The sequence below is a fragment of the Suncus etruscus genome, chromosome 3 (genome assembly GCF_024139225.1).
Source record: "Suncus etruscus isolate mSunEtr1 chromosome 3, mSunEtr1.pri.cur, whole genome shotgun sequence".
Classification (NCBI taxonomy): domain Eukaryota; kingdom Metazoa; phylum Chordata; class Mammalia; order Eulipotyphla; family Soricidae; genus Suncus; species Suncus etruscus.
Window position 1 is genome coordinate 141,317,964 of NC_064850.1, and position 23,443 is coordinate 141,341,406.

General features: G+C 38.2%; 1 protein-coding gene, 1 non-coding gene and 1 pseudogene across 3 annotated transcripts in view; 2 read left to right on the forward strand and 1 right to left on the reverse strand.

The window, feature by feature from the left end:
• Nucleotides 1-23,443, forward strand: part of OSBPL1A (oxysterol binding protein like 1A) — a 455,856-nt gene that overhangs the window by 272,098 nt on the left and 160,315 nt on the right. Inside the window, exons 5-12 of one of the 2 annotated variants that reach the window (XM_049770012.1) lie at nucleotides 6,876-6,961; nucleotides 8,066-8,210; nucleotides 14,728-14,789; nucleotides 14,873-14,917; nucleotides 19,700-19,773; nucleotides 19,888-19,951; nucleotides 21,057-21,155; nucleotides 23,083-23,205. The exons of the other annotated variant lie outside the window; for it this stretch is intronic. Coding sequence (XP_049625969.1) covers nucleotides 6,876-6,961; nucleotides 8,066-8,210; nucleotides 14,728-14,789; nucleotides 14,873-14,917; nucleotides 19,700-19,773; nucleotides 19,888-19,951; nucleotides 21,057-21,155; nucleotides 23,083-23,205 — 698 coding nt within the window. The remainder of the gene's footprint in view (nucleotides 1-6,875; nucleotides 6,962-8,065; nucleotides 8,211-14,727; nucleotides 14,790-14,872; nucleotides 14,918-19,699; nucleotides 19,774-19,887; nucleotides 19,952-21,056; nucleotides 21,156-23,082; nucleotides 23,206-23,443) is intronic. 2 annotated transcript variants of the gene reach the window in all.
• On the reverse strand, nucleotides 2,652-2,784 carry LOC126005248 (small nucleolar RNA SNORA51). The gene has a single exon (XR_007494416.1). It is a non-coding gene; the product is annotated as a small nucleolar RNA SNORA51 (small nucleolar RNA).
• Nucleotides 15,823-17,514, forward strand: LOC126003775 (E3 ubiquitin-protein ligase Mdm2-like; annotated as a pseudogene).

The following is a 23,443-nucleotide window of genomic DNA, read 5'->3' on the forward strand; positions in this document are numbered from 1 at the left end:
AGACCAATCACTGTCCAGGGCTTTGAGACTTCAGCAATCTAGTGGCTATTGGCACTGGTGAAATTAAACTCCTGATCTGGATCAGCCCATCAAGATATTGATGGTCAAGTGCCCCTCAGTACTTATGATCACAAATACTTGAACATAGGCTCCTGTGGAACACTGACAAAATCTGGAAACAGAAGAACTCCCTTGCACAGATGCATCAAGGCAGCATCCTGGAAAGAACTTCTAACAGAGCTGTACAAGCTAATTAAAGATGATGCCAAAACAATAGTTCTAATAATGACTAAGATGAGATTGTTAGAAGAGAACTTCAAACAGAAACATATGAGACAAAGTTTGAGAAAAGTCAAACTACGGCTAAGAAAAACGAAACTAAAGAGGAGAGTAATTGGTGATGGGAATATGACACTGGTGAAGGGGGTGTTCTATTTATGACTGAAACCCAACTACAATTATGTTTGTAATCATGGTGTTTAAATAAAGATTATTAAAAAGAAATAAAGAGGAGTAGCTGAAATAAACAATGCAATAGAAGGGCTCAAAGCATAATGGAAGAAGTCAGAAGTCATATTAGCAAACTAATGGAAAAAAAAAAAGAAACAGCAGTTACAAAAGCAGAAAATCAAGAAAGTAAATAACCATGAAGATATTGTAAGAGCTATATAAAGCAGTGTATAGATGAAGAACATCTGCTTCATAGGCATTCCAGAAGGAAGAAACATAATTATAATTTGAAGAAATAATAGCCCAAAACTTCCCCAAGTTTAAAAGAAGAGGCAGATCTAGGAAACTCAGAATTCTCATCCTCCCCAAACCCCAAAATAAACCAAACACATCCACACTCAGTTACATTACAGTTAAAATGGCAAATGTTGGGGCCAGAACGATAGCACAGTAGTAGTGCATTTGCCTTGCCAGCCAGTTCAGGACGGACGGACTGTGGTTCAAATCCTGGGACACCATGTGATCCCCCATGCCTGCCAGGAGCAATTTCTGAGCGCAGAGCCAGGAGTAACCCTTGAGTGCCACCAGGTGTGACCCAAAAACCAAAAAACCAACCAAAACAAAAAAGGCAAATGCAGAGAGACAATCCTACAAGGAGTGAGGTAAGCAAAGTATCCCCATTAGATAATCATCAGATTTACAGAAGCTCTATAGGCAGAAAGAAGTAACATGGAAAAGATCTCCAAAGAAGACTATGTTAGCAATTTAACAAGATTAGTACTTAGGTTTGAAGGAGGAATAAAAATATTTTGGACAAAGAACAGTTAAAAAATTATTTTTTGGCCAGTAATCTGGCCCTGCAAGGAATACTCTGGGTCCTTTTATAGGAGTGGTGAGATAGTACCATTGGGTAAGTGCTTGCTTGCATTAATCTGACTTGGGTTCAGACTATGATTCCTGAGCACTGCTGGATATGGCCCCAAAATTTAAAAAGATTTAAAAAAAGACCTTATAAAGGGAAAAGAAATCTATTTGAAGCAAGATATAAAATGTATTTGATAACAAAATATATAAAAGTGAATATCAAATTATCCTTAGAATATAAATAATATTTACAAAGTTGATCAGGATCAGTATGATGTGTATACTGTCAAACTGTATCTAAGGCTTTACCCTAAATTTCATGGAATATGCTTGAATAAATTTACTTTATTTTTATTTTTAATTTATTTTTGTTTTTTGGGTCACAGCCGGCAGCGCTCAGGGGTCACTCCTGGCTCCATGCTCAGAAATCCTCCTGGCAGGCTCGGGGGACCATGTGGAATGCCAGGATTCGAACCAATGACTTTCTGCATGAAAGGCAAACGCCTTACCTCCATGCTATCTCTCCTACCTCAACTTACTTTTTTATTTTTATTTTTTTTTTGGTTTTTGGTTCACACCCGGCAGTGCTCAGGGGTTACTCCTGGCTCCAGGCTCAGAAATCGCTCCTGGCAGGCACAGGGGACCATATGGGATGCCGGGATTCGAACCGATGACCTCCTGCATGAAAGGCAAATGCCTTACCTCCATGCTATCTCTCCGGCCCCAACTTACTTTTTTAAATTAAAAAGGTAATATATAGGAAAGAGAATCATGAGGAGTCTTTCTTTTCTTTTCTTTTCTTTTCTTTTCTTTTCTTTTCTTTTCTTTTCTTTTCTTTTCTTTTCTTTTCTTTTCTTTCTTCCTTCCCTTCCTTCCTTCCTTCCTTCCTTCCTTCCTTCCTTCCTTCCTTCCTTCCTTCCTTCCTTCCTTCCTTCCTTCCTTCCTTCCTTCCTTCCTTCCTTCCTTCCTTCCTTCCTTCCTTCCTTCCTTCCTTCCTTCCTTCCTTCCTTCCTTCCTTCCTTCTTTCCTTCTTTCTTTCTTGGTTTTTGGGCCATACCCGGCGTTGCTCAGGGGTTACTCCTGGCTGTCTGCTCAGAAATAGCTCCTGGCAGGCACGGGGGACCATATGGGACACCAGGATTTGAACCAACCACCTTTGGTCCTGGATCGGCTGCTTGCAAGGCAAATACCGCTGTGCTATCTCTCCGGGCCCGGAGTCTTTATTTTCAATTTTACTGTTTCTCCGCTCTGTTAAGTTTCGGGAATTTTAAATTTCAAGTATTATATTTCTTAGCTCTAAGATATTAGGTTTTTGAATATATTTTGAGATTTCTTTTTCTTGTCCCCCAATTCACAATACAGACCAGGCAAAAGGCCTGTGTTGAGGTATCTATGGGGTACATTTACTGTACCTCCTTTTTCTATACAGTCAGTGTAAAGAACACAGCCTGTGGTGATATTTCATATGTATTCATTTATTCTTAGAATATCTTCCATTCCATCATAGATTTCAGTTATAATAGGTACCTGATATTATCTTGTTCAGTTCCTCATTTGACTCAAATTAGAATTGATCTGTATTGATTTTCTACTCTTTTGAGATGTGTCAGGCTGTTCTAATTCTTTTGCTAAATAATGTTGGATTATTATTTAAGTACCCCATATACTTTATATAGTCTATTTGAATTTGATTCTATTTTATTTCTTTATTGATTTGTTCATGTTCAAATTTTAACTTTTTTGGACTTATTTCACAGAGACTGTCTCTTGGGTAGAGCTCCAATTTGTGCTGTTTGTTTCATTGGAACTGTTAACCAGTGTATGTGTGATTTTGCTATAACGTTGTTATAACCTTCCCACCACCCCTGATTCCTAGTTCTCTACTGAGATATTACTTTAAGTTTTTATTTTATTTTATTTATTTATTTATTTTTTTTTTGTTTTTTTTTTTTTTTTGGGCCACACCCGGCAGTGCTCAGGGTTACTCCTGGCTGTCTGCTCAGAAATAGCTCCTGGCAGGCACAGGGGACCATATGGGACACCGAGATTTGAACCAACCACCTTTTGGTCCTGGATTGGCTGCTTGTAAGGCAAATGCTGCTGTGCTATCTCTCCGGGCCCACTTTAAGTTTTTAATTGCTTTCGTTCTTTCACAAAATTAAGCTCATTCCATTATTCTAGTTGTCAAAATATATTTCTTCTAGTTGCCATGATGGCATACATAGTGTCTCCAACAAAAGTTACTGGACAGTAATTAGCTGTTAAAGCATTAAACATGTTAAAATAACTGCTGAGGGGCAAAATAGATAGTACAGTGGGTAAGGCATTTGCCTAGTATATGTCCAACCTGGATCCAATCCTCTGAGTTCCACCAGAATGGTCTTTATAGAGTCAGGAGTAAGCCCAGAATTTTTTTTTTTTTTTTTTTGGTGGGGAGAGCACATCGGTAATGCTCAAGGGTTAATCCTGGCTCTGCATTCAGAAATTGCTCCTGGCTTGGGGGACTATATGGGATGCTGGGGGATCGTGCTTAGTCTGTGGTTTCTTTCTTTTTTTTTTTTTTTTTTTTTTGGTTTTTGGGCCACACCTGGCGGTGCTCAGGGGTTACTCCTGCCTGTCTGCTCAGAAATAGCTCCTGGCAGGCACGGGGGACCATATGGGACACCGGGATTCGAACCAACCACCTTTGGTCCTGGATGGGCTGCTTGCAAGGCAGACACCGCTGTGCTATCTCTTCGGGCCCCATAAAATTCTATTGTTAAAGCTGAAACAGGTTTAAGGCCATCCAAGTTCAATCACAGATATGTTTTAGAGCCCCATCTATTTATATTTGAAATATGTGACCTTCCGGGGCTGGGCGGTGGCGCTAAAGGTAAGGTGCCTGCCTTACCTGCGCTACCCTAGGACGGACCACGGTTCGATCCCCCGGCGTCCCATATGGTCCCCCAAGCCAGGAGCGACTTCTGAGCGCATAGCCAGGAGTAACCCCTGAGCGTCACCGGGTGTGGCCCAAAAACCAAAAAAAAAAAAAAAATGTGACCTTCCAACTTGTCACTTGTGGTCTTAAAAACTTGCTTTTTGTTCTTTCTTCTCTTTATAAAATTCCAAAAGAAAGTTACAGATCAATGCCATACAGGTTATATTAAATAAGAGTAACATATAAAGTTATCACTAAGATAAAGGGGAAAGCCAGAATATTACAACTGTGAAACTTGTTTGTTATTTGTTGAAACCATTCCTACACTAGGAGGTAGGGATTATATGCAATTATTTTCAAGTAGATAACTTCATGCGCTAATACTTTTTTCCATCAGTACACTGTTAAACTAATCAAAATTTGACACCTATTTGATCTAACAACAGCAGCACACATACTACCACTACCCATGAAGCCACTGTCAAATGACTTAGTAAATAAAAGGAAATATAAAGAGAAGTGACATCAAAAAAAGGGAAAGAAGTTCCTGCAGATCAGCTCTTTTCTTTGGTTAATCATTTTTATTGTGACCAAAGTGCAGATCAGCTCTTTTAATCAGCCTCAACTTGCTAGCAGTAAGAGATGATTTCCATTAAGTAAGGTCACGTAGAGTGGGGATGTGGTCACCAGTGAGTGACCTCTGCTTTATCTGGTGCTGCAGCAGGAAGTTGCTTGTTCTTCATTTTTGCCTTAGCCATGTTATAATCCCCAGAATAAAAATATTTTTCAAAATTATTATTTTTTTTAAATTATAATATTTTTATTTAAGCACCTTGATTGCAGGCATGATTGTAGTTGGGTATCAGTTATATAAAGAACAACTCACTTCACCAGTGCAACATTCCTACTACCAATGGCCCCCATCTCCTTTCTCTCCCCCCTCCCCAACCTGTATTCGAGACAGACTTTCTACTTCTCTCACTCATTGACATTGTTATGATAGTTGTCAGTGTAGTTATTTCTCTAATTGCACTCACTACTCTTTGTGGTGAGCTTCATATCGTGAGCCAATCCTTCCGGCCCTCATCACTATTGTTTCTGGGCATTATTACAATAATGTCTTTTATTTTTCCTAAAACCCATAGATGAACACATTATCTATGTTCGAATCAAAATATTTTTGCCCTTTCTATAATCATTTTCTTAAGAAATTTGAGCCTCCAGGCTTTTATCCTGATGAGTATATCTTGCTTTTAATTTTACTTCAACTTTTTCTGGACTTTATCCTTCATTTCCTTCTGCTCTTCCGCAGATGCCGCCACAATAGTTGGGCGGACATGCTGCTGCCTTTGCAGACCAGACATCGGGGACACAGTCGATGACTGTGCCGAGGCCACTGCCTGTCCACCTGATCACCCTGCTCTGTGTGCGTTCGTCCAGCAAGGCCACTGCCTAAATTGCTTCTTTATTGTATACTTAAACAGGATTTAATTATAAAAGAAAGGAAGCTTTAATTAGAGTCAAGTTTCCAAGTTTTTTTTTTTCTTTAAAAAATATCAAACATGGGGGCCGGGCGGTGGCGCTGGAGGTAAGGTGCCTGCCTTGCCTGCGCTAGCCTAGGACGGACCACGGTTCGATCCCCCGGCGTCCCATATGGTCCCCCAAGAAGCCAGGAGCAACTTTTGAGCGCATAGCCAGGAGTAACCCCTGAGCGTCACAGGGTGTGGCCCAAAAAAAAAAAAATCAAACATGGGCCTGAGAGATAGCACAGCGGTGTTTGCCTTGCAAGCAGCTGATCCAGGACCCAAGGTGGTTGGTTCAAATCCCGGCGTCCCATATGGTCCCCTGTGCCTGCCAGGAGCTATTTCTGAGCAGATAGCCAGGAGTGACCCCTGAGCATCGCCAGGTGTGGCCCAAAAAACAAAACAAACAAACAAAAAAATCAAACATTCCTGTGATAGCACAGCTATCTGTGGGCATTTGCCTTACACATGCGGCCAGTCCAGGACTGATGGTGGTTCGATTCCTGGCATCCCGTATGGTCCCGGAGCCTGCCAGGAGCGATTTCTGAGCGCGGAGCTAGGAGTAACCCTTGAGCGCCACTGAGTGTGACCCAAAAACCAATATATTACATATTAATATGTAATATATAGCACTGCAGGTAGAGCATTTGCCTTGCATGCAAACTTGGCTGACCCAAATTTGATTCCCGACCTCCCAATGGTCCCCCCAGCCTGCCAGTAATGATTTCTGAGTGCAGAGCCAGGAATAACCCCTGAGCACTACTGGGTATGACCCATGAACCAAGAAAAGAGAAAAAAAAAAGATAAAGAAAACACTTGCTTAAAAGTATTCTCGGAGGCCTGGCAAATGACTCTGGGGTGGAGTACCTGCATGCTTATGTGAAATGCTGGGTTTGATACTGATATCCATGGAAGGAGAAGAAATCTGAACCTGGAAGAAGTTAAACTCTGAGAGTAATTATGTAAGCTTGTGAAAATAAAGTCTAACTACATTTGAGTTGCAATTCAAGTCACTATAATATTTCTCCCTATGATTGCTTTATTCTTCATTCTTCCTTTGCTAATAGATTCATCACTAAAGATAGAGGATATTATTATTATGAATCATTATTATTTTGCAGCTGTGGAAAGGACTCAACAAAGAAAGCTTGAAGAATTACTTTTAGCAGCAGCAAGAGAAGGCAAAGCAGCAGAACTCATAGCTCTGGTAAAAACAAAACTTAAGAACAAATGTGCACTTTTTATTCTTCATGAAATATTAATGTTAAATTCATTGTGTACTTGAATTATGGGACCAAATATATGATTATCATAATAAAATTTTTTTAAATCAGGATGTATTTTAAATATTTTCCTCTGGGTTTCTGATTTGTATTATCATCTCCTAATGAATAGGAGTCCAATTATCAAGACCAATAAAGGCAGGGTTTTATCCCTTATTTTTTTTTTTTTAAGATCAAGCTCTAAAATGGAAATACTAAGGGATACTTATAAGGGAAATGCTTAAGGGATACTTTTAAGGGATTGCATTTTTCTATCTTGATAGTAATAACTTCTAAAAGTTCTTCTATGTTATCCTTGAAAGTAACATTTAAAGAAGGGACCGTATTTTGGAATGTTTATGTTAGAAAGTTTAAAAATCCTATCCATTTTTATTCTTTTTAGGTCTCTTTTTCCATTTTTATTTTCTTTATAGTCTTATTAAACATGGAACTATGAATTTGTTTTAAATCCTAAGACTGATGCATTATCATTAGTTTTAAAGTTATTTCAGCTTATTTAAAAATGGTTTTCTTGGTTTCCAAAGATTGTGCCTGAAATGTTCTGTATGCTTTCTGAAATGGAGTTTAAAACAGATTTTTAAAGCAATAATAACCTGTTGTAATTAGAAGCAATGCATTTTACATAGCTTTGAAAATTTATGATTTTAACTTCTAATTAACTGAATTAGATTGATATGCAATTTGATTTCACAAATATGAAATTCAAGAGTGATCAAAATGAGAAAATCATGGCAAAATCACTCTTCAGGGATGGGCAGGGTAACTATTACCATAGTTATGATAGTTATGGGACTGTGGTAGAAAATATATGTGGTCATACTTACTCTGTGGCCTCTGTTATATGAAGGTGGAACCTGAGATTTCTGTAGCACCCTGAAAATCAACCATGTGAATGACGGGGGTTGGCAGATTTTAGTGAGCAAAAGCAAAGGTGCTCAGCTGCTCATCAGACTGTGGTATTAGGGTCTGAATTTTCCATTGGGACAAAATCTATGTTTGATATATAATGTTACATTTCTAAATTTTAGCTCAACAGGCCCAATCCTCCTGATGTCAACTGTTCAGATCAGTTAGGTAATACACCACTGCATTGTGCAGCTTACCGAGCTCATAAACAGTGTGCCCTCAAGCTTCTAAAAAGTGGAGCCGACCCAAATATAAAAAACAAAAATGGTAAGTATGTTGATAAACCATTGTTGGTCATTTTAAAGCAGTAAAACGTTTATACAAATTTAAATGTTATAATTGCCATTATAAAATTAAGTGTTTTGTTTTAGTATCCCGATTTGTTAGATTGCATGGTCTCGACTTTTGAAGTCAAAGCATTCACACACATAAAAATAATCTTTTTAAAAAGTTATAGTTATTAGTGATTAGGTAAGATTTTTATTAAAAATCTTATTGATTTGCTTCCTATTTATAATGTAGATACTTAATAATGCCTGATCCAAAGCAGACAGAAATGATAAGTTGCCCACCTTTACGGGAAAGATTAGGTCAGTTTATTTATTTTGTAAGTCAGGACTTACTCCTGTTCTGTGCTCATGTGTCACTCCTGGCAGTACTTGGGGGCACCATATGTGGTCTTGGGGACTGAACCCATATTAGCTGCACATAAGGCAAGTACATTATCTGCTATACTGTTTCCTGATGCCAATTTTTTTTAATGTTAGTTGCCTTGGATAAAATTATTGTGTCCACTTAATTAGTGAGTATTGAACTATTATTCCTGTTGGAAATATAGTGTTCGATTTCTTTGAGCCACTAGTCAAAATAATCTCATTAACTTATCAATATAATACTTTGTTATATGTTTGAAGATACCTAGTTGATGTATATAATTGATGTATTGACATTATCTCACTGCCAACAACATTATAACCCATATCTGAATGAAGCTATCTTACACATATATTCTCCACCAGGCTGGTCATAACCTGCTTATGTTTAGGAATACTAGACAGCATTTCAGTACTGCTTCTGGGACTGCAGGGAAGTCGCCAATAGTGAGTCACCAAAATAAAAATTATGGTATGCAGCAAGAAGTAGAGTATAATAAGGATACCTGTTTACAGTATAAATCTGAATGTATCTCAGCTGAGTATTAACTTGTTTGTGCTCAGTTGGGAACATCTTACTTATATCAGAAGACTGAAATTTTTCACTCCTCTGAATAAATCTTTGAATAAATGTCAAAGAACACTGCTATGAACATTAATTAGGGTAGCAATTTTTAGTGATAGCAAAATTTCAAATATGGAATCTATAAATACTAAGTATCTACTAAATACTAAATATGCATGACAGTGTCAAAGACAGAATTGAATAACCAGCTGTGAAGGTGTATTGGAATTTAAAGTGGAATATTTCATTACAGCCCTGTTTGCTTTTTTAGGGTACTTCCGTTTGCTTCCTCCTCACCTGGATTGAGGCTTTTCAGTGAATTTTCAGGGCCCTGAGTCACCTCCATCATAATCTAGTCATACCTCCTCGTAATTTTTTCTTAGGTATCTGTCTCCTGCGAGACTGGGCTCCTAAAGGAAGGACTAACATTTTACTGTCTAATTAACTCAATTCCTTAAATAATAAGTAGAACAGGATGCTTTCTATATGTGGTATGCATATTGAAGGTTTGTGTGATAATAATTTTCTTTTTTTTGATATAACTGTTCTTTATTACAGGACAGGGTAATATTACAGGTGGTATAACCATGGGGGTAGAAAAATATCAGCTGCTACAACCATCTGCTCTGGCACAGAGGTGGAAGATAAGTTGGCCTCTGAATGAGGCGTTGATTACATCCTTAATACCCAACAAAACCAATGTGCTTCCATAGGAAAATCAACGCTAAGACAAACTGCAGGACAAAACTACATAGATGACACACAGAATATTAATAAACAAAATACATAAAGCAATGCATAATTAAAGAAAGGTTCTAAAAGTACAGTTAGTCTAAGAGAGTGAAGAATAGTTCCATTTATTTCTTTTTTAATTTAATTTATTTATATATATATTATTTAAACACCTTGATTACATACATGTTTGTGTTTGGGTTTCAGTCATGTAAAGAACATCACCCATCATCAGTGCAACATTCCCATCACCAATGTCCCAAATCTCCCTCCTCCTCACCCAACTCCCGCCTGTACCCTAGACAGGTTTTCTATTTCCCTCATACATTCTCATTATTAGGATAGTTCAAAATGTAGTTATTTCTCTAACTAAACTCATCACCCTTTGTGGTGAGCTTCCTGAGGTGAGCTGAAACTTCCAGCTCTTTTCTCTTTGTGTCTGAAAATTATTATTGCAAGAATGTCTTTCATTTTTCTTAAAACCCATAGATGAGTGAGACCATTCTGCATTTCTCTCTCTCTCTCTTTCTGACTTATTTCACTCAGCATAATTTTCATGAAGGAATAGGTATCTCTTATAGACACAAACATTCTTTCTGTTTTAATATTTGGTAGGTTTCATCTTCTCTTCTTTTGGGGGGAATGGGCTTTGTACAACACCTTGCAGTGTTTAGGCGCTCCTTCCTTGTGCACGGTAGTGACCCATAACAGTTCTCTGGGCTTTTTGCAGTGATTTTTGTGACAACTCAATGCTAGACGAGAGCCTTAACCCCCATCATATCTCTGTCCATTGCTATGCTTTTTGGGGGAATTTTCTTATCTTTTCTTCTAGGTATTATTTGACATAATTTTAAAAAATATTTGTAAAAATCAAGTATATTGACATCTATTGAAATTGCATTCTATATAAATTAATTTAAAGGGTGCTGACATTTTAATTTACTTTTCTCCTTAAGGAACAAGTTATCATGCAAAGAAATCTTTGACAATTTCTCTTTGTTTTGTTGTGGTTGATAAAAGGAGGCAGTGCAATTGGAAACAATGAGTTAAGTGTAGAGAGTTAAGTATAGAGTTAAGGTAGAGAGGCTATTTTATTCAGTTCAAAGAGCATATTACCAATGTTTTACTGTGTACCAAGCACGCTACGCATTGAATAAAAAAAAAAGGGACTCTGGACAGAATTATCAGCTAGTTGGCAGAAGTCCAGAATTTATTTTTGGTATCAGGGAAGAATTCTATTGAAAAAAGCTGTAGCTCTTCTCTGCCTTAGGGATACATTTCAAAAAATGTTCTGTAGAAATAATAAAAATAAAGATTTGACAGACCTTTTAATTAGTTTTTTATGTGCAGACTGGCAAACTCAAAGAGATTGTATGTGTGTATTCTGATAAGACTATTTGTAGGGGTCCGGAGAGAGGTAAGGCATTTGCCTTTCATGTAGAAGGTCGATGGTTTGAATCCTGGCATCCCATATGGTCCCCTGAGCCTGCCAGGAGCAATTTCTGAGCGTAGAGCCAGGAGTAACCCCTGAGCGCTGCTGGTGTGACCTCAAAACCAAAAATAAAAAAAGACTATTTGTTTTAGGGGTACAATTTATACTTATACTACCATACTATTCTCACCAGCAAAATACCAATATCCCTTACCACTATTCATTGGGCCCTTCCTCCACTTTGCAGCATCTTCATGTTCTGCTTAGAAACCACCTTCAGCCAGCATCTTGTTTTGTCTGTCTTTGTCTTTCCCAGGCTTTGTTACTTTTTATTTCACATGAGTGAAGATACCTATTGTCTTTTTTTTTTCCTGTTACTGTGATTATTACAACACTACCCATAATCATCATGTTCTGTGCTTCTTGTATTATTTCAAGTATATTATGTGCATATTTAATTAATTTTGAATTTGTTTTTGTTTATATGAGATATTGAACAAATTTCTTCCTTTTTTAATGTAGTCATTCAATTTTCCAATAACAGTTTTTGAAGAGTTTCTTTTTCCCATTTTATGCTGTTGGCTTCTATATAATACATTGAAGTCTACCTATGTGGAGCTATAATTCTGGGCTCTTAATTTTATTCCATGAGCTGGGGTTCTATTTTATTCCTATGTGCCACAATTTTTATTACAATAGCTTTGTAGAATAGTTGTAGTCAAGGAACACTATTCCTTTATTCTTTTCTCTCACTATTGCTATAGTTATTTGGAGTCTTTTGAGGTACCATTCAAATGTTGTGTCGAATGTCTGTTCTATTTCTTTTAAGACCATTGGCGTTTTGATTGGGATTGCACTGAATTAGTTTAGTGTAGCTTAGTTTGTGTAGGATTTTAACAGTGTTCATTCTTCTAGTTCATGAACATGAGATATGCTTCCTTCACCTGTGTTGTCTTCAATTTCTTTTAACAGTAACTTCTATTTTTGACACTCTTATCTTTAATGTTTTCTTTTTTTATTCCTAGGCACCTAATTACTTATGTATTGCATTTATAAGTGAGTGGTTTTCGTGATTTCTTTGTCTTATGGTTTCTTTCTTTCTTCTTCCTTTTTTTTTTTTTGGTTTTTGGGCCACACCCGGCGATGTTCAGGGGTTACTCCTGGCTGTCTGCTCAGAAATAGCTCCTGGCAGGCACAGGGGACCATATGGGACACCGGGATTCAAACCAACCACCTTTGGTCCTGGATTAGCTGCTTGCAAGGCAAACGCCGCTGTGCTATCTCTCCAGGCCCATGGTTTCTTTCTTACATATAGTTATGGAACAGCACATTTTCCTACATTTTTGTAGTGGGCCATTTTACTCTATTGGTTTATTGGAGTTTTTGGACATTAAAAATAGTTTATATTGGGCTGGAGCTGTAGCATAGCGGTAGGTTGATTGCCTTGCATGTGGCCAATCCTGGACAGACACTGGTTGATTCTCAGCATTCCATATGGTCTATTGAGTGCAGAGCCAGGAATAACCCCCGAGAGCCTCTGGGTGTGACCCAAAACCAAAAAAGGTTTATATTATCCTCTTCTCTGTAAATAGTGAAATTTTACTTATTTTCCAATTTGGTCTTACCCCCCTTTTCTAATTTGGTCTTTACCCCCTTCCCTTGCCTAATTGCTGTGACTAGGAAAAATAGTGCTGAGTAGACATCCTTGCCTTGTGCCAATTTTTTTACCATTGCATGTGATGTTGTGATTTCATTGTAGTTAATTTTTGCTATATTGCAGTATGTTACTTACTGCCTGTATTGAATTTTGATCATATTAGATGGAAATCTTGTGAAAAGCTTTCTATCTCCATCAATATTTTAAAACGTTTTTTCCCTTACTAGAGAAATAATACATACATAGTCCTAATTTTCCTATCAGCAGTTCTATGTATCTACTTTGAAAGAATATCTGAAGGCCAGACGTGTAGCTCAGTGGAAGAATGATTGCCTTGCATGTATGAGGCCCTGATTTGATTTCTGGCACTTAAAAAACAACAGTAACAGCAACAAGTCCAAACTGAAGACTACACTGTAAAAATTTTCAAGCCCATGTATTTCTCTCCATTCAATTAATTGTATCTCCATTTGGCTGTTGACTAATCTCTACCAGTATCTTCTACCTGCATTGTTGCATAGCAAGTATTCCCATTTTTCTACTGCCCAAATTTATTACCATTTTCTAGAGGGTAACCATAGGAGTTGTTTTAAATGTATTACGGTAATTATCAAGGTTTAAAAATAGAACAAGGGATAGTGAGATAGGATAGCAGGTAAGGTGCATGCCTTGCACAAGGTTGATCCAGGTTCAGTCCCTGGCAGCACAGATAGTTTCCCAAGCACCACTAGGAGTGATCCCTGAGCACAGAGCCAGGAGTAAATAAATCCTGAGCACCACTGGTTGTGAATCCAAAATAAATCAAAACCAAAATACCAGAACAATATAATTTTTTATACTTATCTCAATTGTTATTGATAATATCCAACTTCCCAAGATGATTATTTTTTCGGATAGGTGCTTTCCAAGCAGTGCTCACTGAGACTAGGAATCATTCTTAGTGACATGTCACCAACCAAGTTGAATGGTTTAATGCTAGGGCCCACCAATATACTACTTAGTCTCGGCGCTATACCTGTAAGTGTTAAGGGGCCCAGTCAGTGCTTAGTGTTAGGTTGGGGCATGCAGTGCTGAAAATTGAACTCAGGTATTGCTGTGCAAAATATGCATTACAGGTCCTTGAACTATCTGTCCTGCCTTTCCACCCATCCCCAGTCAGTGTTATTTTATAGCAAAATATGTTTATGATAGAAAAAGCACCTTTAAAGACACAGAATTAAGGACTGGAGAGATAGTGCAGTAAACTGAGCACACTCTTTGCAAACAGGAGACGCTAGTTTGATCCCAGCACCCAGCATCACTGGGAATTACCCCCAGGCATAGAGGCAGAAGTAGCCATTAGGCATCATGGAGTATGGTTCAAATACTACCAATAAAAGGAAACACATTATCTTTAACCATTGGACAATTCTTAAAACATTTAGAGGTCCAGAGCATCAAAAACATTAGACCCGTACTGCTAAGGTGATTGTTGCTGGAGTGACTCCTAGGCCATAAAGTACTGTTGGAAAACACCACCTCCATAGCCTATTTCCAAGATTGTGTTGCAGTTGAAGCCCAATTTGTTTTGGTATTTTTTTGTCTTGCTCAGAAGTACTCAGGGCTTACTCATGGCTCTCTGCTCAGGGATTTTTCCTGCAGGTGCTCAGGGGCCATATACAGTACCTAGGGCTAAGCCAGAACTGTGTGAAGCACCAATTTGTAGTATAAATAACTTAATGAATTTTTCCTTATTCTTTACATAGATCAAAAACCCCTTGACCTTGCCCAGGGTGTTGAAATGAAACATGTTCTTCTTGGTCATAAGGTATGTAGTAATAAGTTACATTTACATAATAATTTTTAGAAAAAATATAGATGCACTTTTAGTAAAACCACTTTTTTTTATAGGTCATCTACAAAGCATTGAAACGATTTGAAGGCCCTCTCTGGAAGGTAAGTTGGGACAATATTTTGAGCAACTGAAAGTACAAATATTTTGTGTTCCTTTTGAACCATTTTTTAAAAAATTCTGAAGTACATGTGTTTAATTATTCTTGGATCTTAAAAAGTAACCTATATTTTGATTTTTTTTGGGGGTCACACCCGGCAGCACTCAGGGGTTACTCCTGGCTCCATGCTCAGAAATCACTCCTGGCAGGCTCGGGACCATATGGGATGCTGGGATTCGAACCAATGACCTTCTGCATGAAAGGCAAATAAATGCCTTCCCACCATGCTATCTCTCCAGCCCCCCAAAATAACCTATATTTACATTGTTGGATATCATTAGATTTTTTTTTTTTATTTTTAGATGATTATGTTTGAATAGAATAGAGGAAGGATCAGTTTTTTTCTTAGTCATAGAAATAGTGGGTTTTTGTTATGTATATGTCTTATGAGAAACTTAGAGGAATTTAAAATTGTGAGTTGTCAAATCTTTTCAATTTGAAAATCTTTTACATTTTTAGTTATATTCTAGAATTAGCTACTTTTGAGCATATGTATTTTTCCAACTGCACAAACTTCCTCTCTTTATGTATATGTGTTATATAAAATAAACTGGATAATTATTTAAATTTTAATTTGAACTTTGAGGTATTTGTCTTTGAAATGCCACAATTGTGACATTGCTGTAAATACCCCTGAATAGGACTATAAACTGTATTTAAAACATCATTTATAGGCGCGCGCGCTGAGCCGGGCTGGGCTGGGCCCTCTCTGTTCTTTTTGCATCCGGCCCCAAAACCCGCGAGAGAAATGACCGCCGAGGTTGTTGGCGTTGAGCGTCTATTCTACGCGGCCTGCTGTGAAGAAGGAACGAGGAATCCTCAGACACGCCGGGTGAGGGAGCAAGCAGGCAAATGTGCAATACCATCAGCATGTCTGTGTCCGATGACTGTGCTGTCAGCACCTCCCAGATTCCAGCTTTGGAGCAAGAGACCCTGGTTAGACCAAAGCTATTACTTTTGAAGTTGTTAAAGTCTGTTGGTGCACAAAAAGACACTTACACTATGAAAGAGGTTATATTTTATATCAATATATTATGGCTTATATATTATATAATATAGGTTATATATATATATCAATATATTATGGCTAAACGATTATATGATGAGAAACAACAGCATATTGTGTATTGTTCAAATGATCTTCCGGGGGATTTATTTGGAGTGCCAAGTTTCTCTGTGAAAGAACACAGGAAAATATATGCAATGATCTACAGAAATTTGGTGGTAGTGAATCCACAGGAATCTGGCTCATCTTTAAGTGAAGATCAGAGTGATCAAAAGGACAATGTACAAGAGTTACTGGAAGAGCAGCCAGCAGCCTTCATCTTCTGACTTGGTTTCTAGACCATCTACCTCATCTAGAAGGAGAGCAGCAGTGAATGAGACAGAAGAAAATTCAGATGAATTATCTGGTGACCGACAAAGAAAACGCCACAAATCTGATGAAAGCCGTGCTCTGTATGTAATAAGAGCGATATGTTGTGAAAGAAGCAGTAGCAATGAATCGACAGGAACTCTATCGAATCCGGATCTTGATACTGGTGTAAGTGAACATTCAGGTGATTGGTTGGATCAGGATTCAGTTTCAGATCAATTCAGTGTAGAATTTGAAGTTGAATCTCTAGATTCAGAAGATTATAGTCTCAGTGAAGATGGACAAGAACTCTCAGATGAAGATGATGAGGTATATATCGTGTTACCGTGTACCAGACAGGAGAAAGTGATATAGATTCCTTTGAAGAAGATCCTGACATTTCCTTAGCTGACTACTGGAAATGTACTTCATGCAATGTAATATATCCTCCCCTTCCATCACATTGCAATCGATGTTGGGCTCTTCGAGAGAATTGTCTTCCTGAAGACAAAGGGAAAGATCAAGAGAAAATGCCCGAGAAGGCCCAACTAGAGAACTCAACACAAGTAGCAGAGGGCTTTGATGTTCCTAATTGTAAAAAAAACGAAGGTGAATGATTACAAAGATTCTTCACGTGATGAGGAAAATGATGATAAAATTGCACAAGCCTCTCAGTCACAAGAAAGTGAGGACTATTCTCAGCCATCAACTTCTAATAGCATCATTTATAGTAGCCAAGAAGATGTCCCAGAGCTTGAGAAGAAGGAAATACAAGACAAAGACGAAAGCGGGGAGTCTTAATGCTACTGAACCATGTGTGATCTGTCAGGGTCGACCTAAAAATGGTTGCATTGTCCATGGCAAAACAGGACATCTTATGGCATGTTTTACATGTACAAAGAAGCTAAAGAAAAGGAATAAGCCGTGCCCAGTATGTCGACAACCAATTCAAATGATTGTGCTAACTTATTTTTCTTGACCTTTCCATGAAAGTAGAATGACATATTTCTAACTATATATAAAACCCTAAAAATTAAGACATGAAAGTATTTTTTGCATATATTTAAGGGAATATTTTAGTCTGTATAGATACCCATTGAGCAATTTACCTATTTTAGGAAGGTTAATAATTAATATTTACTTTTCATAAAAATATTACCTCTTTATACCTTAAATTTGGGTTTTAATGTAATTTGAATTGCATATGTAGCTAATCACACCTACTTTTTTAATGTAGTTTTTGTTTGGATCATGGTGGCTTGCATGTTGTTGACAATGGTATTTTGGGTACATGTTTATATAAAGTCGGGGGGATTTCCATCGCTGATTTGTCCTCCCTACGCCTCCGTTTTCGTCCTACCTCCCATGTCCTCCCTCACCCCTGGGGCTGCTGGAGTATGTGGTCCCCTCTGTACCTAGCTTACTACTTGTAGTCTTGCACCTGTTTGGTCTTGGTGCCTCCCTTGTTTCCCCCTCTAACTGGGAGGCAGGACTAGATGGTTCGGGTTGTGTAGCTTTGTTTGAAGAGGAGAAGAGTAGTGAACTGGGGTAAAAGTCTGATATGCCGAAGATGGGCGGAATCCTTCTAGAGGCTCTCATCATCGGTTTGAGAGACCAGGGAGAAGAAGAAGGTGAAACACCCCAACAGTACAGGGGGAAGTGTCAAATGTCCAGTGAAGACTCCAACAATAACGATAAGCACCACAAAGAAAGACCATGGTCTTGAGATAGGAAACATGGCAGGGCACATAAAGAAAGAAAGGAAAGGAAGAGGAAAAAAAATAAATGTAAATGGGGACAACAACTTCAATAACCATACCAAAACAGGGAAGTTGACGGAAAGTAGATAGGTAAATGAAAATAAAAAAAAATAATAAATGAAGATAAAAAATATATATATATAAAATAAAAAATGAAAAAAACCCCCATCATTTATAAAAATTTATCATTGTAAACTGTATTTATCATTGATTTTCTTTTTTTTTGGGGGGGGGAGCCACACCCTGTGGTGCTCAGGGGTTACTCCTGGCTGTCTGCTCAGAAATAGCTCCTGGCAGGCACTGGGGACCATATGGGACACCGGGATTCAAACCAACCACCTTTGGTCCTGGATCGGCTGCTTGCAAGGCAAACGCCACTGTGCTATATCTCTGGGCCCTATCGTTGATTTTCTTACGTGGTATTTCTTCTGTTCCTGTTACCCTGTAGTATTGATTTTGCTATTGTATCTACTAAAGTTCACATTAGATCATTTCAATGTTCATTGGTACCACCTTTTTTCAGACCACAATGCCCTTCTGACTTGTTTCCTTCTTATGATTCCTTTGTCCTACCAGTTGGCTCTCTAGGATCATGCCAGGTCCACTCATTTCTGTGATTTTTCACATATGGCTTCACTTGGAATAGCTGAGAATTCACAGAGGACCACATAGTCTCTATTCAAGAAAGGCTGGTTTAGATCAGTATTTTCTTTTCTTTTTCCTTTCCTTTTCTTCTCTCTTCTTTTCTCTTCCCTTCCTTCCTTCCCTTCTTCTATTTTCTTTTTCTTTTCTTCTCTTCTCTCTTCTTTCCCTCCCTCCCTCCCTCCCTCCCTCCCTCCCTCCCTCCCTCCCTCCCTCCCTCCCTCCCTCCCTCCCTCCCTCCCTTCCTTCCTTCCTTCCTTCCTTCCTTCCTTCCTTCCTTCCTTCCTTCCTTCCTTCCTTCCTTCCTTCCTTCCTTCCTTCCCTCATTTTTGGGCCACACTTGGCAGCTCTCAGGGGTTACTCATGGCTTTGTGCTTAGGAATTACTCTTGATAGGGTTCAAGGGACCATATGGGATGCTGGGGATCGAACTTGGGTTGGCCACGTGCAAGTCAAATGCCCTATCTTCAGTGCTATCAGTATTTTCTAAAGTGGATTTTACTGCCCCCTGAGATGGGGTCACTGGAACAAACCAAGCACTCTGCACTAGGCTGTAGAAGCCCTTGATGGAGATATTTTCTGTTTGTTTGCTTTCTTTTGAAAGTGGGAGGGGGGGTTAAGTAAATCAAATAAATTTAGGAACTTTTGGTTTGGATGAAAGATTGTTGTAATCTAATTAATTTTTTTTTTTTTTTTTTTTGGTTTTTGGTTTTGGTGCCACATCCAGCACGGCTTAGGGGTTACTTCTGGTTCTGAGCTCAGAAATCATGCCTGGCAGGCTTGGAGAACCATATGGGTTGCTGGGGATTGACCGTATGGGATGCCAGGTCCATCCCTGGTCAGCAGTGTGTAAGGCAAACACCCTAACTCTGTGTTGTAACTCTGGTCCCTTAATATAATTTTTATTTAATCAATTACTATCGAATCTGGAGCTGTCAACTTGGAAAATGTTTTTCATTTCTTTTCCTTAGAGTTCAAGATTTTTTGGCTGGAACTTATTTTGGGTAGTATTAGAACATGGAGTCCTTTCATGGTATAGAAAACAGTAAGTATTATCATCCTGACCACAGAGTATGTCTCAGTACCTATATTTTAAAAGATAAATGTTTTCATTTACCTCTTTTTTGGCCTTTTTTTAAATTTAATATTTATTTTAAAGGCTTGATGCTGTCCATAATATTTATCGCCAGGGATGCAAGCATCTAACTCAAGCAGTGTGCACGGTAGGATAACATATACATCTTTTACTCAAACTATGAAATTTTTTCTGCAACTGATTCTAAAGCATTTGAATAAACTGCCTTGTAAAATCTTGGGGTTTTATGAAATGAGTTAGAGCATGTGTATCCATCTATGGAAAAATTTCATGACTTCATCTCTCCTGACAGCTAATAATATTCCATTGTGTATATGTACCACAGTTTCTTTAGCCATTTATTTGTTGTTGGGCATCTGGGTTGTTTCCAGATTCTGGCTATTGTAAATAGTGCTGGAATGAATATAGGTGTGCAGAAAGTATTTTTGTATTGTGTTTTTATGTTCCTAGGGTATATTCCTAGGAATGGAATTGCTAGATCATATGGGAGCTCAATTTCCATTTTTTTTCCATTTCAATTTTTTAAAGAATTTTTATATTGTTTTCTCTAAAGGCTGGACTAGACATTATTTCCACCAGCAGTGAATGAGAGTTCTTTTCTCCCCACATCCCTGCCAGCACTGGTTATTCTTATTCTTTGTGATGTATGACAGTCTCTGTGGCATGGGATGGTACCTCATTGCTGCTTTGATTTGTATCTCCCTGATGATTAGTGATGTGGAGCATATTTTTCATGTGTCTTTTGGCCATTTGCATTTCTTCTTTAAGGGATTGTCTGTTCATTTCTTCTCCCCATTTATTGATGGGGTCAGCCATATGCAAAAAATTGAACTCAGACCTCTCTCTGACACCATGTACATCAAATCCAAATGGATTAAAGACCTTGATATCAGACCAGCAACCATAAGGTATCTAGAAGAACATATAGGTAAAACACTCCATGATATTGAGACTAAAGGCATCTTTAAGGAGGAAACAGCACTGTCCAAACAAATGGAAGCAGAGACAAACAGATGGGACTATATTAAGCTGAGAAGCTTCTGCACCTCAAAGGAAGTAGTGCCTAGAATACAAAGGCCATCCACTGAATGGGAGAAATTATTCACCCAGTACCCGTCAGATAAGGAGCTAATATCTAAGATATATAAGATACTGGTAAAACTTAACAAAAAAATGAACTTTTATTTTCTATGCCTTAGTGGCAGAGTCTTACTGATTTCTTTATCTCCAAGGTAAAATCTACAGATAGCTGCCTCTTCTTTATTAAGTGCTTTGATGACAGCATTCATGGCTTCAGGGTTCCTAAGAACAACCTTCAACTGTCAAGAGAGGTATTTTCTTTATATTTACTTATCTTTGATAAAACTCAAACAACATTTAGAAACATAGAGATGAAATATTTAATTCCTTGTTTCTGTAATTGAGGGGATTGAACCCTGCACCTCCCATACAAGATGACTGCTCTCTTGAAAGCTTCCTCTGGTCCAGGAGATTTAATATCTTAGACTTAAATGGGTGATTTGGCCACAGCAGTAGGAGTGCATGTTTCTTACTTGTGAGACCCTTGATTTGATCCCTGGCAGCTCCGAAAAATTTAAATGTGAGTTTGGGGGCCAGAACATAGTACAGTAGATGGGCACTCACACACAAGTGATCTGGGTTTGATTTTCAGCAGCCCCATATGGTCCCCCAAGTCTGCCAGGAGTGGTCTTTGAGTGAACTGAGCCAGGAATAAGCCCTGAGCACAGCTACATGTGGTCTAAAATGCCAAAGAAACAAACAACACCCATGAATTTTATTATTTTTTTTGTAATAGGGTGCTTTTTAATATGATAGTTGAAATTTGACTGAGTTAATTCTGTATCACTATATACTTGTAACTTTTCTCAGCAATTTTATTTTTTATTTTGATTGGGAATTCATGGGTCCTTACTAGTTTTGTGGAACTTGCATGAATAGTCTGCCCCTTTTGATAGGTGAGAGGGAATAGAAGTCAGGGAAGTTTCTCAAGGCCACAGTTTACAACGGACAGAACCAAGATGCCAATGCATGTGATCTCCATTTTAGTCTAGATCCAGCCTTTTGTGAGAAATTGAATGACTGAAGTAAGCAAGAAAATTTGGATTCAAATACCAGAAATTCATGGTGCTTATTTAATGAAGAGTCCATATTTCTGTACTGTATATCAAAACAGTAATGACAAACCTGTTTTGTTTCTTAAAAAACAAGGAAGTTGGTAAATGGATTTATTTTCTGGGTGCTTAACTTTGGCCTGCTAAGAGCCCTAAACAGTCCAATTCATGACTTTTCCAACATCTTATAAAATTATGATTTTTTTTTGTTTTTTTTGTTTTGTTTTTTTTTTTTTTTTTGATTTTTGGGCCACACCCGGCAGTGCTCAGGGGTTACTCCTGGCAATCTGCTCAGAAATAGCTCCTGGCAGGCATGGGGGAACATATGGGATGCCGGGATTCGAACCAACCACGTTAGGTCCTGGGTTGGCTGCTTGCAAGGCAAACGCCTTGTAATGTAATGTAAGACATGAGGAAGAGGTAGTATAGGTTTTTGGTATTTTTTTAGGGCAAATGTCTAATAAGAAATCTTTGATTTTTTTGGGCCCGGAGAGATAGCACAGCGGCATTTACCTTGCAAGCAGCCGATCCAGGACCAAAGGTGGTTGGTTCGAATCCTGGTGTCCCATATGGTCCCCCATGCCTGCCAGGAGCTATTTCTGAGCAGACAGCCAGGAGTAACCCCTGAGCACTGCCGGGTGTGACCCAAAAACTAAAAAAAAAAAAAAAAGAAAAAAAAAAGAAATTTTTGATTTTTAAAAACAAACACATAGAAGTCATGCATCTTGAAAGTATGGTTGAAATGAAGGTAATTGTTATGAAGGTGATGACTTATTTTTTTTTTAAAGAACTTTATTTATTGATTGATTTTTGGGCCACACCCAGCAGTACTTGGGTTACTCCTTCTCTGCATTCAGAAATCGAGCCTCGCAGGCTGGGGGACCATATGGGATGCTGGAAATTGAACTCGGTCCCTCCCAGGTCAACCACATGCATGGCAAATGCCCTTCTACTGTGCTCTCTCTTCTTCCCTAAGGTGATTACTGATGCTTAGGGCTTACTGCTGGCTATGGCTCTATGGCTATCGCTCCTGGCTTTGGGGACCATATGGGATGCCGGGGGATTGAACTGTGGTTCGTTCTAGGTTAGTGCATGCAAGGTAAATGTTAATAACTTCTTATTCCAGAATTGGTTGGAAGCAATTGAAGAACATTCTGCATATAGTACACACTACTGTTCCCAGGACCAGCTAACTGATGATGAAGAGGAGGATACAGTTTCTGCTGTGGACTTGAAGGAGTCTTTAGAGGTGAATAGGAATTTAACTGGTCTTCATAAGTAAAAGTCTATAACTCACTCAAGTTTTAACAAAGCATATTTTTAAAGTTAGTTTTGAAATTAAGATTTCTTACAATAGATATAACCATATTTTGGTCTAACAATATTTTATTACTGCTTATAATGTCTTTGTTTTAGTAATACTATTCATACTATTCATGTGCCTGGCATGCTCTTTATGAGTATGGTATACGATCTTTTATGTTAAA